The sequence below is a fragment of the Falco punctatus genome, assembly GCF_963210335.1.
Source record: "Falco punctatus genome assembly, chromosome: 2".
Classification (NCBI taxonomy): Eukaryota; Metazoa; Chordata; class Aves; order Falconiformes; family Falconidae; genus Falco; species Falco punctatus.
This window is the reverse complement of record NC_137581.1, coordinates 75560024-75576876: the sequence shown is the minus strand read 5'-3', so window position 1 is coordinate 75576876 and position 16853 is coordinate 75560024. Positions and strand designations below refer to the sequence as shown.

Sequence of the window (16853 nt, the reverse complement as noted above, 5' to 3'; positions counted from 1 at the left end):
CTTAACCCAACAGTCCTTTACACTCCAGTTGCATTGCTGGCTTTCCCCACCACCTGACATGACAACTGCCTTTATGCTCACATGAAGAAGACTACTGGACACAAGACTTGGAGGATTCAAAAGCAGCCAAAATGATACACCCTAAAATCTACTCATCTTTCATATCTGAAGTGCCTCCAGGAAAATGTACAAAGGAGTGGAATGCACACTGGGTCTGATTCATAAGATGGGTCTCCTTGACTTACAGTGAGGTACAATGGCTTCCTCCTGCTGTCCTCCAAAGTTATTTCCAAGTTCAAGGAATTGGAATGTACGTGTATTTTTGTAAAGACATTTCATTTGTAAATGCTTACTTGCAGAACATCTTCATTTATCACTGACACATTAAAAATTACAAATCTTTTTACATGGAATTTTATTTTAAAAAAACCCAGTAACTAACTTGGAGCTCTCCTTCCCACCAGCCACCTGGATTCTTCTTTCTGATAAGAATCAACTGACCAGGAGCAAGAGTAAGCTGTTCTGGACCCGTTGCTGTGTAAGAGGCAATAACTTGGGCAATTTCTGTTGAAGCAGGGAAAAAAAAAAAAAAGTTAAATTGGAAAAACCTGAACACATTCTATACAACATTAACTCTGCTGTTATGACTGGCACATTTTGAAATTTTTTTCATAAAATTGTTCTGTATTTATGTAGCTCCATGAAAACATACGGTAATTATAGAACAGATCAGAAGTTCATAGCACTCCAGGAATAAAACAGAGGTGCAGCAGCTCTATGGGTAGGATATATAAAAAAAAATAATACATGAACAGAGAAGAGTAATGACCATCATTAAAGCTATATGGCTCCTAAAATCAAGTATCATAATACTGTTTTGCAATAAATAAATTTCTGCAGCATCAGTTTAGACTGAACTCCCTAAACAGAGGAGACAATATCATGAAGAAGCTGCAGTAACAGAGGTGCAAACTAATAAAGGCCTGCAGACAACTTTTCGCCACCAGACTAGAAGAAAAGAAAGGATGTTTTCAAAATGTAGCAAACAACATTTATTTTGAAATCTTTATTCCATGAACATGAATAGAAAACTGGTGCCTTATATCACCTACCTGCATGAATCTGATGCAGAGTAACCTAACGTGAGCTCACAATTATCTTTCCATTAAATTAGCCTAAGCAAACAGTGCAGTTTACTCCATTTTACAGCAGTTGTGGAAAGAGATAACTTAGTCACCACAAAGTCGCAGGGTTAACCCATTTTTTGGAACAAATTTGAACTGACAGGAGCTTATAAGCCACTGTAGGTATTTTGATGTCCTACTGATAGCTTTTAAGTCAGGTTTAGCATGTCATCAAACCATGTTTAGCATTGTGAAGAACATGTTTAATACTGTGATAACTGGGAACATTTTGTAAACAGAAGATGGCAGATAGCTTTTGGTAAGCTAAACCTTTCAGGCTGCTACATTTACACAGTCCCTTTTTACTCACGAGTTAAGGGGTATCTATGGGGAATATTTTTTAGCCTTCAATTAATTGTAAACAGTCTCAGACACCCACAGCAGCACAACAGTAGTATTGTTACTGCTGAAAACTCCACTTTAGGACTTTAGGATCCCAGCACACAGTCATTCATCACTTAAGTATCCTCCTTAACAGAATAATCCAAGGTTTTGTTTTTGATTTAGTTTGGGGTTTTTTTGTTGGTTTTTTTTTTTGTTGTTTTTTTTTTGGGGGGGGGGAATTTGTTTTTTTGTTTTTATGAAAAAACTCTTCCTGGAATAGTACATTCTGACCCTGTGTTTAAGAGAAAGGAGGATTTTATTCGGCAACGCATCGAATAAAACTGGGGACCATCAAACAGCCAATATAGGCACTGAGTTTGATTGGTTATGCTTGTGGTCTAAGACTATCCTAGAACAAGCCCACAGCAGAGCTAGTATGAGACTGTATAAATGTGTCTCAACTGCTTCAGTGCAAAGACAGATAGCTTAATTTAAAACCTCTGCAATTATCTGACCACAGATCAGTACACTGCTTGAGATTTTAGATTTTATTTGAAAATCTTGATTAAAAAAACTGCATCAGTTATTTTCATTTATGATTACTGACTGTATATGTATTTTCAACCTAGTCTATCCTAAAAAACTGCCACTGGAAATCTAAGCAGAAGGTCACACCTGCTGTCAGTTTGTCCCTTTACACAGCAGCAGAAAGCAACATGATAGTGAGTGTGAGGTGAACTAGCAGTCAACACAGCAACAACTGCAAAAGGGACTAAGGCTGAAGGGAGCAAGTGTGCAGAAGTGGCCTCTAGCTTTCTCACGGAGAGCTGTACTAAAAAAGTAACAGTGCTGGGTACCATCCTGCTTTGCCCTCTGTCAACAAGCGCCAAACTTCCCATGGCCAAGAGAAACAGCAAAGGCGCTCAGTAACAAAACACCACCCACAGGCTGAGAAAGGAGAGGAGGAGTCTGCTGGTAAAGCAGAGAAAGGGAGCAATCACTGAAAAGGCAGTTGTAGGCGGAGGAAACCACAAAGCCAACTCCCTTGGAATAGAGGGGAAGTTTTGTTGCAGGAAGAAACAACAAAGTGATTTGAAGACTGCCAGGAAAATGATCAGATGGTTTACTTAAAATTTAGAAGAAAAGTGCAACTACTAAAATTAAAAATGGTCAGAGAAGCATACAAGTTTTAAATGAACAGCATAAGGAGGATGAAGAAGCATAGAGATGACAAGCAACCTGAGGTCACTGCAAACAACACACGCAGAATTAACTACAGCAGAATCTCTCTCATGGTAAATCAAAGAGGGGAGAGGCAGGCACACAGAGGTGGAACCAAACAGGTGATGAAAAGGCCAGTAGCTGAAAGTTAAAAAGATGCTTTAAACATGGATCTGGAACTTGGCACACAAGGTGCAAAAGCAGAAGACAGACGAAAGAATTCCCAAGTAAAATATAGTAGGAGAGCAGAAAGGTTTACACAGAGAAAAGCCAGCAGCAGCAGTCTGTATGAAGGCAAAGCAACCAAGCTATTTGGCAGGAAACATGTCTATACTGCTAGAAAATCTGTAAGCTCTCTGCATTTGCAGGTTTTTCCACATTGATTCCGCCACCCTAGAGCCACTCGGGAGGCAAAACGAACACAAGCAAACAAATTAACTGTAGGAGTTTGTCAAAATCAATTACTTTTTTTTTTTTTTTTTTTTTCTTAAATCAGGCAAAAACCTCTCTCACTACCTCAGCAATTATAATATTCAGGATATCATACTAAAAGAGCAAAAATCCTATACCTTGCATCTCTCTCAGAACAAGAAATTTCTCACTTTTATCTACAAAAGTGGGATTTACAAAGTTCCAGGTATCTGACATCCTCTTTCGCCAGCCAGCAGCATAAAGAATTTTTACTGCGGACTGCATGTTAAATAAGTTACAGGTTAACATTCAGCTCTTGCACGTCTGAGAAGCAGAAAGTTAGAGAAAACAACTCAGCAAAAAAGTTAAAAAAACAGAAATAGCTTTCCTTCCAGGAAGAACTTTTTAATTTTTATTTATTTAAATATTGAAACACTGAGAAGAGATCCAATTCAATTACAGTCTAGGCCAAAATATGTGGCCTCTACTAACACAGGTACATTTGGGGGGGGGAAAGTCTTCTCACAGATATAATTGTCCTCATATTGCTGCTTAAATAATTTGTAGAGAGGAGTTTCTTTTCCCTTGCCCTTCAACACACAGTTACCAACTCCCACCCACTCATCCTGCTGCTTGTAGAACAAACAGGAATATTTCACCTCGTTCATTACCATTTCACTTACATTGGCTGAGTACTATCAGCTCATTTATAGCACAAATATCCATGAATCTCTTGCTGAAAAATAGGCAGGACTGTTCCCAAGCTGTTCTTAAACTCCAAAAGATTGTTAACACAGCTTTTGTCAACATTGCCCCAGTCTCCACTGAAAGCTCAAATCCAGGAGACCAGCAATTACAAGGCTGGTACTCTAGGCTGAAGTCTTGCCATCCACCATTCTCCCACTCATGGAAGAAGCAGCCAGTCCTGTCGGTATCTTCTCACTATTTCTACCAGGTATCGCTTCTAGAGGTTTTCCATATTTCTATTCTTGTCTGCCTCTTGAACTTTGTATCTATTAACATAACTATTTTTAATCATGCAAATGAAACTTGGAAAGGGCAGGCATAGTTTACTGCCAAGCTCTTCTTTCCGCAGATGGATCAGTAAAATTTGACAAGAGCAACATTGCTCACATGTCAAGGTAAAATAAGCCAAATGAAGTTGGGGCTGCTGCAATCTAATGTCCTCGCATCTCACACAGTGAGTCAGTTCAGGGAGACAAAGCAAAACCTCCTCCCCCCACCCCCCCCCACCCCCCCAAAAAAAACCACGAAACACCACAAAAAAAACCCTGCACATGCATATGCACGTGAGTGTGGAAATAAGGCAACATTTGGCAGATCACACCCTTGAACCAACTCGCTATGCAACTAAGCAAGGCTCAGAGAAAGGGACAGTACAGAAGCACGGAGCACCCCCTATTTAGTTTGGTTCGGCTCAATGCAAAGACATCTCTTTACAAAAGAAAATAAATCCTGAGAGAAAAAAAAAAACTGAGCAAAAACTGAGAGAGAAAAAAAGAGGTGTCTCCTGGACAGTTTACAAATGTCTCCCAGTGGCAGACAACGCGCTTTTCTACTAATGATCTTTGGAAATACAATGGCTGTTTGGAAGGACAGCCCCCACTACCCCAAGAGCCAGGGGACCTCTTTCTAGCCAAAAAGTAACCTGCAACATGATTTTCTGCACTGTGACCAGGCAGTAAGCTACATAGCATGGATATAAGGTATGTGCTCTTGAGGCACAAGAGCTCACAGAATCTATATATACCATGTTGTGTAGCATTCTGGGCAAAATTCTGTAAAACCAGTGTAAGAATGTGTACTTCATTTTCAGAGGCACTGGCAAACTTGGGCTTTTTGTAGGCTTCCACTGTTCTGTTTAGCAATCTATCATGAAGTTTACATTTACTTTTGAGCACCACCTACATGCTGTTTAGTGATTGATACTTACTAGGTAGAATGATGGACAGATTATGCATTATTTTATTACAGACAACAGTTTTCACCAGTGCAAATTATAAAGTGACCAAGAGTAAACATAATTTATTTTCACAGAAAATATTTTGTTGCCATTCAACTTAAGTACTTAAAGAACAGATCTAAGGTGGTGTCACAATATGACTCACCAGGTTTCTTCCCTAAGCTTCCCGTTTTTCCAGCTGCTCCAGGGGCCTTGAAATAGAAAGATGTAAGTTTAGCACTCTTATTTATTTCTCCAGTATATGAAAACGATTTGCTATGCTTTACTTTCACAAATTAAACAAGCATGTTAAGTTAAAAAAACTCCCACAAGATGATTCTATTCTTACAGAAACCCTTCATATTTTAGATGGCAATTAATAGGTAGGAATAAATACCAAGCAGTGTATGGAAGTGGATGAATAACTATCTAAATGCATAGACTTCTTTCTTGAACTTTTCTTCCTTTCATAGACTACTAAAACCAATGTAACTCTGAATTACACAGCATTTGAATTGTAAATCTGCTTATCTACAGAATGTGAATTCTGTCAAGTTGAGTTAAAACAATAGTAGTTTTCAACTCTGCAAATAGTTGGATTGCAAATATGCCTAAAAACTAACTGGATGTAATTATTTCAACACTGTCCATACTATGGTTCTAAAATTTCTCATATGGCATACTAGCATAGTTGGTGGAGTGACTGCATCTTTAAGATGAGTCATCTAAACTAGGTGGTGCGTATTGCAGTAGAGTAAAAACCCCACCACCACTTTTGTGCCCGAGTAAGAGAAGCATCGGACACTGAATAGCAAGGTGTTATCATCATCTGTAGCTATTTCCTCTGAACCTAGATGGGGTGAGATGAGGGACATCATCATCATCCAGCCCAAGAGATTTGCAAGAAAAACCTTTGAATAGACACAAGAAAACCAGTAAGCAGTGAAATTAGTTCAGTTCAGTTATGTATAGGAAAAGAGCAATACTGAAAGACAAAATTTAACATGAAAAGCTTTCATAATTTACAAACTCAAAGTCCTCTTCCTAACAAAAAAAAACAAAAAAACCCCAAAACACTTTTCCCTTGATGCCACTGGTTATTTGAAAAGAACTATCTTTATCTCTTTATTTTAATGTAGTCACAGGTCTACTGACACACATGCAATTACAGTATTCAAAACAGTGTGTGGTCTCAGCTCTGCCCCTTGCACACCTCCCTTTCTCAGTCATCTTCCAACCCTTTTACCCACCATCCCTGTACAAGACTGCTTCCCCTTGCCCTCTAAATAATTACTTCAGTTTCTTCCCGATACATTGCCAGTCTTATCTTCTGTAATAAAAAGGTCTAATATGGATAACAGCAACATAACAACTCTAAACTGTATTTTGGTCAGAAATGTTAAGCCACCATAAATATCCTCTTGTGTTCAAGCAAGGGTCACAACACTTCCACCTCCCCATAACTTCTTTAGGATCCTCCACACAAACTTGGAGCCTACATCAAACGACCTGAAGGTTTCCATAGAATCCTAATTCCTCTATGGAAAAGAACAATTTCATCCTCTGTATTCTCCACATTAACTTAACACTTTGAAAACTTGGGGATTCTGGCAGAAACTAATATAAGGATTAACTAAAAAACTAGTTAAATAACTGAGAGAACAGAGCCATTTTAAACACATGCATTAGTTTTGGATGCCTCTATACCAATAGATTAGATAGATCTTAAGTCTGTCTTGAAGACTATACAGCTGCTTTAAGACATCCATGTTTTTAGTAGCTTTCCTGAAGCCTGATCTTTCAGACTGAACTATAGCACCTCACAATACTGTATTAGCCAAGCCAGCCCCACCCAGTAACAGCAGAAAACCCAGCAGCTGGCATTGCCTACCTCACAAGCTGTAACTGGTGGTGAAGAGTGGGGATGGGAAGAATTTATTTATTTATTTTTTACTTTGGGACCAAAGCACCTTATACACACCTAGTAAACCATACTTCTCCCTGATATTTTCCAACTTAAATTTTGGGAAGGACTGTGGTAAGTGGATACTTAAATGATACTTGGATATTGCTGCCTCAGCGCTACTTTCTTATCATTGTAAAAGACTGATTATAATTACTTTCTACAAGACCAGCAAATCTTCCTTTCATCCCTATGTTCCTTTCTCTTCAGTTCTCCACCTTTCCCAACAATGACAGTGACCTATATTAACAAAAAAGTGAAATTGGAAAGCATCACGCAGAGGTCAGATACACAAAGTAAGTTTAGGTCTGGGGAGAAGCAGAAGATGATCCAGACAAAGTGACTGTATCCATCAGCAGTCCCAAGTATGGAAGATTAAAAGGTGTGGAACCAAAGGTGACAACTGGCACTCGTATGGCAATATCAGGAATTAATTCTGCTTTGGAAAGTGTTTCTGGCAAAGAAACATCCTTCAGAGAAAACGCTCCTTCAAGACATCTTAGTCAATAACTGTGTTGCCAGATTAGGACCATAGGGACAGATAAAACAGGTTGTAACACTGTATCTTTACAGTTAACCAGTAAACATATAGAGATTATTTTGAAAGAAGATTCAAAATCACCTTGACCAGACTGAGTCTGAATTCTGTTTGAGAATTCTCTGAATCCTTGGTAAAAAAGCAGAAGAAATACATAGAGAAGTCCTGCAGTACTTCAATAAATAACTAAATTAATAAACAATGCGTTTAAGACGGACCCAACTTCTGGACCACTCAGTAGATGGAGAAGTATTTTCTGTTCTCTGTGTTGAAAGAAACACAGTGGAGAGGACATAGCCCATTCTATTTCCCTTTTGCACACCTGAGACACCAACTGCATTTGAGGGTATTTTGTGACAAGTGATGAAGTCTCTTGAAACAGTAGAGCAGAACTTGCTTTGTTAATTCAGTAAGACACAGCAGACTTGCCCATTGTCTTGTACAGTAAGATCCTTAGAATCCAGATTAAATACATCCAGACTATTATTATTTTTAGAACATTTATGCAAAGTTTCATAAGAGACATCATTAGAGATGTCTAAATTTTTGTGTTTCCAAGTCCACCATATGAGCTCCATACCTTATGCAGAGGTAATTATTACCAGTCTTAAAAGATGCAGAGTAGAATTAAAAAGCTATTACAGACCTGTATTCATCTACCTCAACCTAATGAAAACTCTTGAGAATGGACCACGAACCAGTGTCATCGTTTGAAGAACAGACTTTCATTCTATTAATAAGTTGAAACTTTAGTTTAATTTAGCAACTTGAGGTGAATGGGTAGCCTTAGACTAGGAACAGAAGAACAGATCCAAAAAATCTTCTGATGTATAAACCAGTGATGCTTTGAGGCTTATAACCATTCCTACAAACTCTACGCTTGCTGTTGAAAGATCAGCACTGCCTGACTTCTACAGGTCTAAGCCAATAGTGCAGAACACATTAAATTGATTTACTCTTTCATTAACATTTTCCAGAATCGGCCAGCTGTCCAAGCACAGCAGCACATCTGAAAGCTAACAGACAGCCGCTGTTGTGAAAACCTTTGTAAAAACTGGCTCTGTGAACAAGCTGAATAGCAAAACGCTGTACATGTAATGGCAATTATCCACTTGGAACAAGAAATATGTCCTACAGGGCATATGAATCACTATGAAAATAACCATCCTGAATATCAAGATCTCCATGAGCTCTGTGCTTTTTCCTCCCTCTCTTCAAGGTTTTATCTGAAGATGTGATTTTCACCAGCAAAAAGGGCAGTTGGAGCACTTTTTGATGAATTGCCCTGAGCCGTTTCAGCCCCAAACTGAGATCAGAGGAAACAACAAACTGACCTCTCTAATAAAAACAGTTTTCAGTATTAAATATCTACTTCAGAGTGCTCTACCAAGAAGATTTGCCAATATGTACACCTGTCTTCTTACCAGACAGGGCATGCATCCAGTCCTTAAAGGCACACAAAACGTAGCTCTGCACATGTGAACATAAATTTCCAGGTTTTAAGACTAAACTCTGTTGAGAATATATTAAGGGGAAACAAAAACAGTTCCTTCACAAAAGTTCAAAGGAAACTTAACATTAACTAACAAGAATGTAGCTGAGGAAGTAACTAATTACCAGCTATTACTACCTACCTATGAAACAGGCCTCACAGGATTTTAGGAGGCTGACAGTGCAAGCTCCAACTCATCAACTACAATACAAACTTACAGGTAATATAAAGAGACTCAGGGCACAGTTTCATGATCACAAAATATTCCACTGGGCCAGGCAATTATCAGTACATTTGCTCCTATACCACCGTGGGGCAAATCACCATCTTTTGTGTGTGAAGAATTACTGGCAGGGCTGAACTATAATCCACTTCCTGGAGTGCAAAAAGGAGTGTTTTTCTTAACCAGGTAAATTCTCTGATACAGACCCACAAACATCTCCGCTGCTACAACTGGCACCACTCAAAGGAGAATCAAGCTGCTAGATTTGGGGACTCAGAGCTCAGAATTTCTTGTCTGGACTCTCACCGAGCTCAGCTGTCAGGGTAAACCTATACCCTGCCTAACACTACAACTTACTACTGTACAAAATTTATTCTAATTGTCAAAAAGACAAGCTAGCCTGCTGTGATGGGCTCCACAGTGCTACAGCTACAGTGCTTCCACTAACTGAACCATTAACTACTCCTTTTCCAGTCTGGGACCTGATCTAACTTTATCTGCTGCTCCATAGTCACTAGATTTGACACAACTGAAAGGTAGGAATGAGCACAGGAATATCCAAAACCTCATACTAAAGGTAAGGTATGATGTTTTGCTTCTAAAATAAAGTATTTAACACAAAAGCCAGCTAAGAATGCAGTTCAAAAAACAGCTCAAGCTAATCTAAGCTGATGCTGAGGCAATCCTGCCTCCTTCACTACTCTCGACCCATACCAATTCTGGTGCTGACGTTTTTGTAACCGTTGCTGACCTGATTCAGAGTACCATCTTAGAAGCACATGTTACTTCTGCTAGACTAGCTTTTGCTCTGCTTGGTGTCCTGACCTTGCTTACTAACAGGTCAGATGAAAGACAGTGGCAGGAAAAATGTGGCAGGTAGGACCAGACCTGTGCTCACTTAGAAAGGACTAAAAGTGATCATTCTGTATCGGAAATGCTGTGGCCATCAGGACTAGGGAAGGGATCGTGCCCCTGCACTCAGCACTGGTGAGGCCGCACCTGGAATGGCGTGTTCAGTGTTGGGCCCCTCACTCCAGGAAAGGCATTGAGGTGCTGGAGCGTGTCCAGAGATGGGCAACGGGGCTGGTGGAGGGTCTGGAGCACAAGGCTTATGAGGAGCGGCTGAGGGAACTGGGGTTGTTCAGCCTGGAGACAAGGAGGCTCAGGGGGGACCTTACCGCTCCCTACAACTACCTGGCAGGAGGCTGTAGCAAGGTGGGTGTTGTTGGTAGCTTCTCCCAACAAGTGATGGAACAAGAGGAAACAGCCTCAAGTTGTGCCAGGGAAGGTTTACATTGGATATTACGAAAAAATTTCTTCACTGCAAGTGTGGTCAAGCATTAGAACAGGTTGCCCAGGGAAGTGGTTGAGTCACCATTCCTGGAGGTATTTAAAAGACATGTAGATGTGGTGCTTAGGGACATGGTTCAGTGGCGGACTCGGCAGCCCTGAGTTAACGGTTGGACTCTATCTCAAAGGTCTTTTCCAACCTAAATGATTCTATGATTCCATGATTCTAGTCTATGAAACTACACTCTTAATCTGCACGGAGAAGTGTACTTCACAGCACAAAGGAACAACTAATCAAGACTGGGACAGGACTTCTCCAGTATAAGACTGATTAGTTCTTGAACTAGTAGTGGGAGGGATTGAAGAAAATTGTTACATGATGCACAATATAGATGAGAAAAGTTTCTAAAATATTTCTGAAAGCAGGATCACAACACTATTTCTCCCAAGGATTGCACTACTAAATATCTTTTTTTTTTATATAATCCTGTCTCAAATAATATTATTATTATTCCTCTACTATCTAGAAATTTATTGTATAGAGGCTTTTTACAGCTATTTCACTGCAAGTTTTATTCTTTGGCTTTCCCACCAACAGAAATAATTTCAAAGAGTGATTTTGCTCAAGCTCTACGTTGCAGATAGTCTCTCATTGAGTTGTGTCACATATGTATGTACACATAAGAATTCGAGACTTGTTGAAAAAGTGTTATCACACAGATTTCTGAAAATCCAGTAATTTTTACTTAATTTACTTTTAAAAATCCTATTACTTTTAGAGACATAAACAAGAAAACCTTCTCATCAAGAGATTAGTATTGAATTCAAACATGAGTCTAAGATAACTCCTACTAGGAGATGAATTATCCTCTCAAACAGGTAAGGAATATAAATGAGAAAACATCTTTCTTTAGAATGCTTAAGAAAAAAAAAATGTAATACAGACATGTTCTATCAGATTACTCCAGGATAAAAATCAGATGAAACAGAACTTTTATTATTCAGTCAAGAACTTTCAAATAAATATGGTAGTTAGCAAAATTTGTTCCCCTTGATTGCAAGAAAACAACAAGGGGGGCAGGGGGCAGGTAACAGACTGAAATATTACTGTTTATTTTTTATAAAAGAAAATAATAGCAGTAAGACACAATTTGGTCATTACTTTACCTGGGGAGCAAAGTAGTCATAGCTATTCTGATCTGTCTCTATAGAACTGTCTCTATAGAACATATGTAAGATTCATTTTAATATATAATCCAGAGAGTTATTTACAACATTATGTTGTAAAATGCAACTATTATTGTCTTCCCTTTGCAATCTCACATTCAGTAAAACTGCAAAATACTTTTTCTTCCCTTATGATCCACTGACTTGCAGCTATTGCTACACCACCAAATAAAATATACCTCCCCCAGCTCATTGTTATAACATTTTTATATGTCTCTACCTCCGAATCTTTGAGTCTCACATAATTAGATGGGAAAACTCCTGATTTATCACCCAGTGTTCCTGTCCACCAGTCGCCATCTTTCTTTGTCACAAGAATCATATCACCTTGTTGAAAAGTTAGGTCTCCTTGTTCAGAACTCTCATAAGTATACATAGCAATATATTCTGTAAGAGGGAAATAAATACAGAACATGGGAAAACACTTGATAAACTGCTCAATTATCATTTGCAAAACATAACATAATGTAGTCTATCCATGGGCTACCTAGATGAGAAATGCTATTCCTAGAAACCTCAATATTTACTGCATTAAATTATGTCTATCAGAACTAAATACAATCTAAAGGCTACTTCGAGGGGACTTTTTTAAAAATAATTTTATAGTATAATTAAAATATACATAAACTATTTATTTATGTTAGAAAACACTCTTGAAACATGTTTCTCAATGGTTTCTGTTCTGTGCTGATGACTAGAATTTTCAGTCTTGGGGATGGGAAGTCTCAGTATCCAAATATCTGTACATACAGCCTTCATTTTACATATACTGTTTGGCTCCTGTATACAATGAATTCTTTCATTAATTGAAGCTTTGCATGAAGGGTGCACATCCCATTGCATCTTATGCAACAGATGGCTGGGAACTATTAAGACAAAGCCTGAATTTGTTCTGTTTTGTTACAACACGGTCAACTACTTAGTATTCAAGTGCAAAAACACTGAAGTAGTCTGATGTTGAGAAATGCAATACATAATTCAATCACAGGACTACATGAAAAAATGTTTACATAAATGATTACAAAGAAGAATTTCAGACAATCCAGTAACATTTTCTATATGACCTGATACATTCTTATTTAACTGAGCATTATCACACTTAATACAGGCAAAAACAGGTTTCTGAAGATTATATCATACTCTGCTTCTAAGACCAGCTCTGGACCTACAAGCAATATTTCAAGAAGACTTCCACGCTTATGGAAAATGTTCAAGTATTCCACTGCAGCTGGCAATTGTTCTATTTGCTTGAACACTAAGTCTGATCTAAAATCTTAGCTCAGGAAAGTTCACCAAGAACTCAAACCACAATGACTATCCTTAATGAAAGCTAAGGCATAGTTTGTCTAACAACTGCAGCTGAAAAACACACACGTCTGTCTGTATGCATGTACACACACACACTAAATATCATATGTATGCTATACACATGCAATATTTCTTAAATCCTTTAAATGTAATAGGAAGTGCTAAATCCATGCTTTGTTATTTCTTAAAAATACAGCTTTTTTGAAATGTTTTAATAAAAGTTGTGTTTCTTTTTAATACAAACATATGACCTGAGATATCCCATACTTCACAAAAAAGATTTAGCATTTCTACAATTGCTGTCCCTCAAATATGTAGTAAGCAAGGCTAGTTGTATTTTGAAATAACTGTGATTATCTCACTTTCCTTGTTACATGGTTCTTTACTATTCCCTTCTTCTAATTTCTGTACTGCTCATGCCAGTGGCAAATTAAATACATCACTAACCAAAGAGACTTTCACTTAAAATTCTATGTAGGATTGTAGTTAAAAAACTTAAGAGGTGCTGCAGAGATTATATACAAATGCTCATCTGTAACCTATATTTAGATCCACTGATTTACCCTGACTGTGATTTAAATTAACCTAGCTGACCCTGCACTGAAGTGGATTAAGAGTGCCCACACAGTCTGTTAACACAGCTCATGTGGAGGCATTAACCTCCAGCTGTAGGGTGGTAACAACCAGGAACGCACATCTTTTAAAACCCTTCAGAGGTTGGACAATTATCTGTCTGTGCCCCATGCTCCATCTTTAAAAGTGAGGGGTAGCCTTGACATTAACAATCACAACATTCCATAAATATAATTGTAATTTCTTTAATTAAGAGCTTTAATGAAACATTGGAAATGAGCTTTGGGTGAAACTGAGACATTTATTAATAAATTCCTGATGTCATCAAGTACACGTTCGTATGTGCTTATTTGGCCTCCTGCAAAAGCCCAATCCAGACAGGGAATCGTTACTAAAATATTTATACAAGAAACAGTACAAACTACAGGAGATACTGTAATGGCATGTGAAATTATTTCTTCTATATACACAACATATATAAATTTTTACTACAATAAATTTACATCATTCTAGAGGCAAACTTATTTGTATTTCCATGTTAACAGGCCTGACCTTAAAACACTAAGATCCGATTCTAAGCTTGTTTCTGGTAATAAGCAGAATTATTCTATTTAATTACATAGTAATATACTATTAGTGCCATTCAGTTTGAAATGCTTACCTTCACCTGACATAGTTGCTTTTGTTGCTGGTGATGCTACTCTTTTCAGACTAGCAGGACTTTCTGAGGAACCAGAATCCATGCTTTAGAAGAAAATAACCGTTACTTAAGAAATTAAATCTCTTCAGAAATCTTTTTATCATATTTAAAAATTAAACAAATGCATATGCATCCACAAGCAATTAGCTGTATTTTAAAAGAAGAGATAGTATATGTGCAAATTAAAGCTTTTAAGTATAATGGCCAGTCATGGTTATACTTCGGTAACTGCCTTAAATACATAAGTTTTTGCACCTCCTCTTCTCCCTTAGAAAAAAAATATCTAAAATCATTCTCATTTGTATTACTAATGTTAATGTTGCTTTCATATTACACAGAACCAGTTTTTGATTGTTTCATTATCCAACAGTAATGATAAGTCATTAAGTTTTGAGGTATACCTTTTTATTTTGGGGAAAGATAAGCTATGATTTACATTGCTGTAATTCATAAAATCTAATACACTATTTTTTGAGTTGCAAGTCACATAAAATTAAGACCGTTCATTAAGCTTTAGATCTTCTGTAGGTGATATATGACTCAGAGAACAGAGGTCAGTTTTCTTATTTTTCATACAAATTTCCAGGGTTGGAAGTCAGAACTCCCCAGAAGAAAGCCATACAAAGAATTTTATTTTTTATTTTTTATTTTTTTTACAGACTAGATTCTAAACTTTAAAATTAGCATGCAACTCTTCATATTTATGTAACTATTTCAGTATAGAAGTATAGTAAAAGCAAATAAAATACCTCGTTGACTTCCTAATGGGGCCTGAAATAAGCTTCACATACGATTTTGGAAACCACCCCTTTTGTCCTTGAACCTCTCCAAACCACCACATATCTTGCTGTTCCAAAACTGTGATGATATCATTTTTGTTGAAATTAAGGTGGTTGTCTTTTTTCGCTCTCCAAGGATACAAGGCCTGTGCTTGAAGCCCCTCCACTTTTTCGCCCTAATGCAATTGTAAAAAAATGAGAGAGAAGTCAGTCATGCACCACCTTTCATAAAGCAAGCTGCTTAAGGAATTATATTCTTATGCTACTTATATAACAACAAAATACACAGATTCTCCCTCAATTGTTTAAAGCAAAGTCCATTAAACAAAGAAATACCAGAAATGCTTACGGTCCTACATTTCTATCTGTTAACACATAATCAATATTAACAAGTTAAATAAAATTTGACAAGATGCACATGTAATAAACCTTCATGAGGCTATTTTGGCAGGATTTAAAGAAAACTTTATGGAAAATGATGCTTTGCTGCAAGTTATTCACTGTACATTCCAACTTCTTTTTTTCTTTAAGATACTAAGATATTTAGCATTTTTTGAACACTTTAGCTTACAAGAACAGTTATGTTGTTCAGTTAAGAAGGAGGAAATGCCTTAACAGATGGACAGAATTCATCTGATGTGAGGCTTTGTCCATTGCTATTCCACTTAACTACATAATCCACTTTGGAGTGAGGGTTATTTTCATGTGATTCAGGAAAGCCCCACAGAAATGACCCAAAACAGGCATCCTGCCAAAACATTAAGACTGGACCACCAAAGCCTAAAAAAAGCCAGCACAGAATACCAGAACAGAAACTGATTCATGTTAAATTCTGCCATGAATGTTGCAAGTAGATGTACACTACCTGTTCATCACTCCGAACTGAAAGAGCTTACCTGTCTCAGGGGGCTGTTTTAATGCATGGTCAATGTTCATACTTTGCTTTCCAAACATTTATGCTGGGTCAGAACAGTTTTAACAAATATAAGTGCTCACCTGACCCAAGACAGGAGAGGGAGATGATCCTGTAACAGTGGCAGGAGTGAAGGCTGATCGCTGCCGCAGTTGCCCTGCACTCGGAACAGTCAAAGATGGCTGAGCTGCCCAGGCATCCCAGTTATCAGTCTCCTGTTTATCACTAGTGTTTGTTGGCCATCTGGAAAAAAAATGAGAATGACATTAATTCCTACCATTTTCAACTGAATAAACACACTCACGCAGTAAGATTGTGCAGAAAAAAATTTCTACATTCTAGGTTAACTTCTTTTAATTGAATATTCCATGAGCATCATAACTCTCAGGTGTAAGTAGTGCAATCAAACATAGGCTAACAATAATATTAAAAAGGCAACCTCTAAACAGTTACTTGTCCTTGCTACTTAAGGCCAGCTGTTCTTATAATTTAATTTCATTTCTTAGCTATGTCCCAACACAACAGAAGTCTATATAATACACAGTGGAAAGAAGTAACTCAAAAGGAAAGAAAAAATCGTTATTGTCTTCAAAACTAGTTTGAAGTTTTCACACCTGAATGTCACTGACCTCTCACATTCATTTCCCTTATATATCATTTCACTGTTTCTCATTCAAATCCTTATCTTTTTTCTTTTACTTAAAATTGTTTCCTACTGACTTCATTTAGTTTTATGCAACCTCT

The 16853-nt window shown here is 37.6% G+C and overlaps 1 protein-coding gene across 4 annotated transcripts in view; it reads right to left on the bottom strand.

The window, feature by feature from the left end:
• ITSN1 (intersectin 1) overlaps positions 1-16853 on the bottom strand; it is a 141179-nt gene that overhangs the window by 33228 nt on the left and 91098 nt on the right. For all 4 annotated transcript variants that reach the window (XM_080374684.1, XM_080374683.1, XM_080374685.1 and 1 more), the window contains 6 exons: positions 16193-16352; positions 15167-15372; positions 14379-14461; positions 12057-12223; positions 5270-5315; positions 443-564 (listed from right to left, as the gene is read on the bottom strand). In XM_080374684.1, coding sequence (XP_080230810.1) covers positions 443-564; positions 5270-5315; positions 12057-12223; positions 14379-14461; positions 15167-15372; positions 16193-16352 — 784 coding nt within the window. The remainder of the gene's footprint in view (positions 1-442; positions 565-5269; positions 5316-12056; positions 12224-14378; positions 14462-15166; positions 15373-16192; positions 16353-16853) is intronic.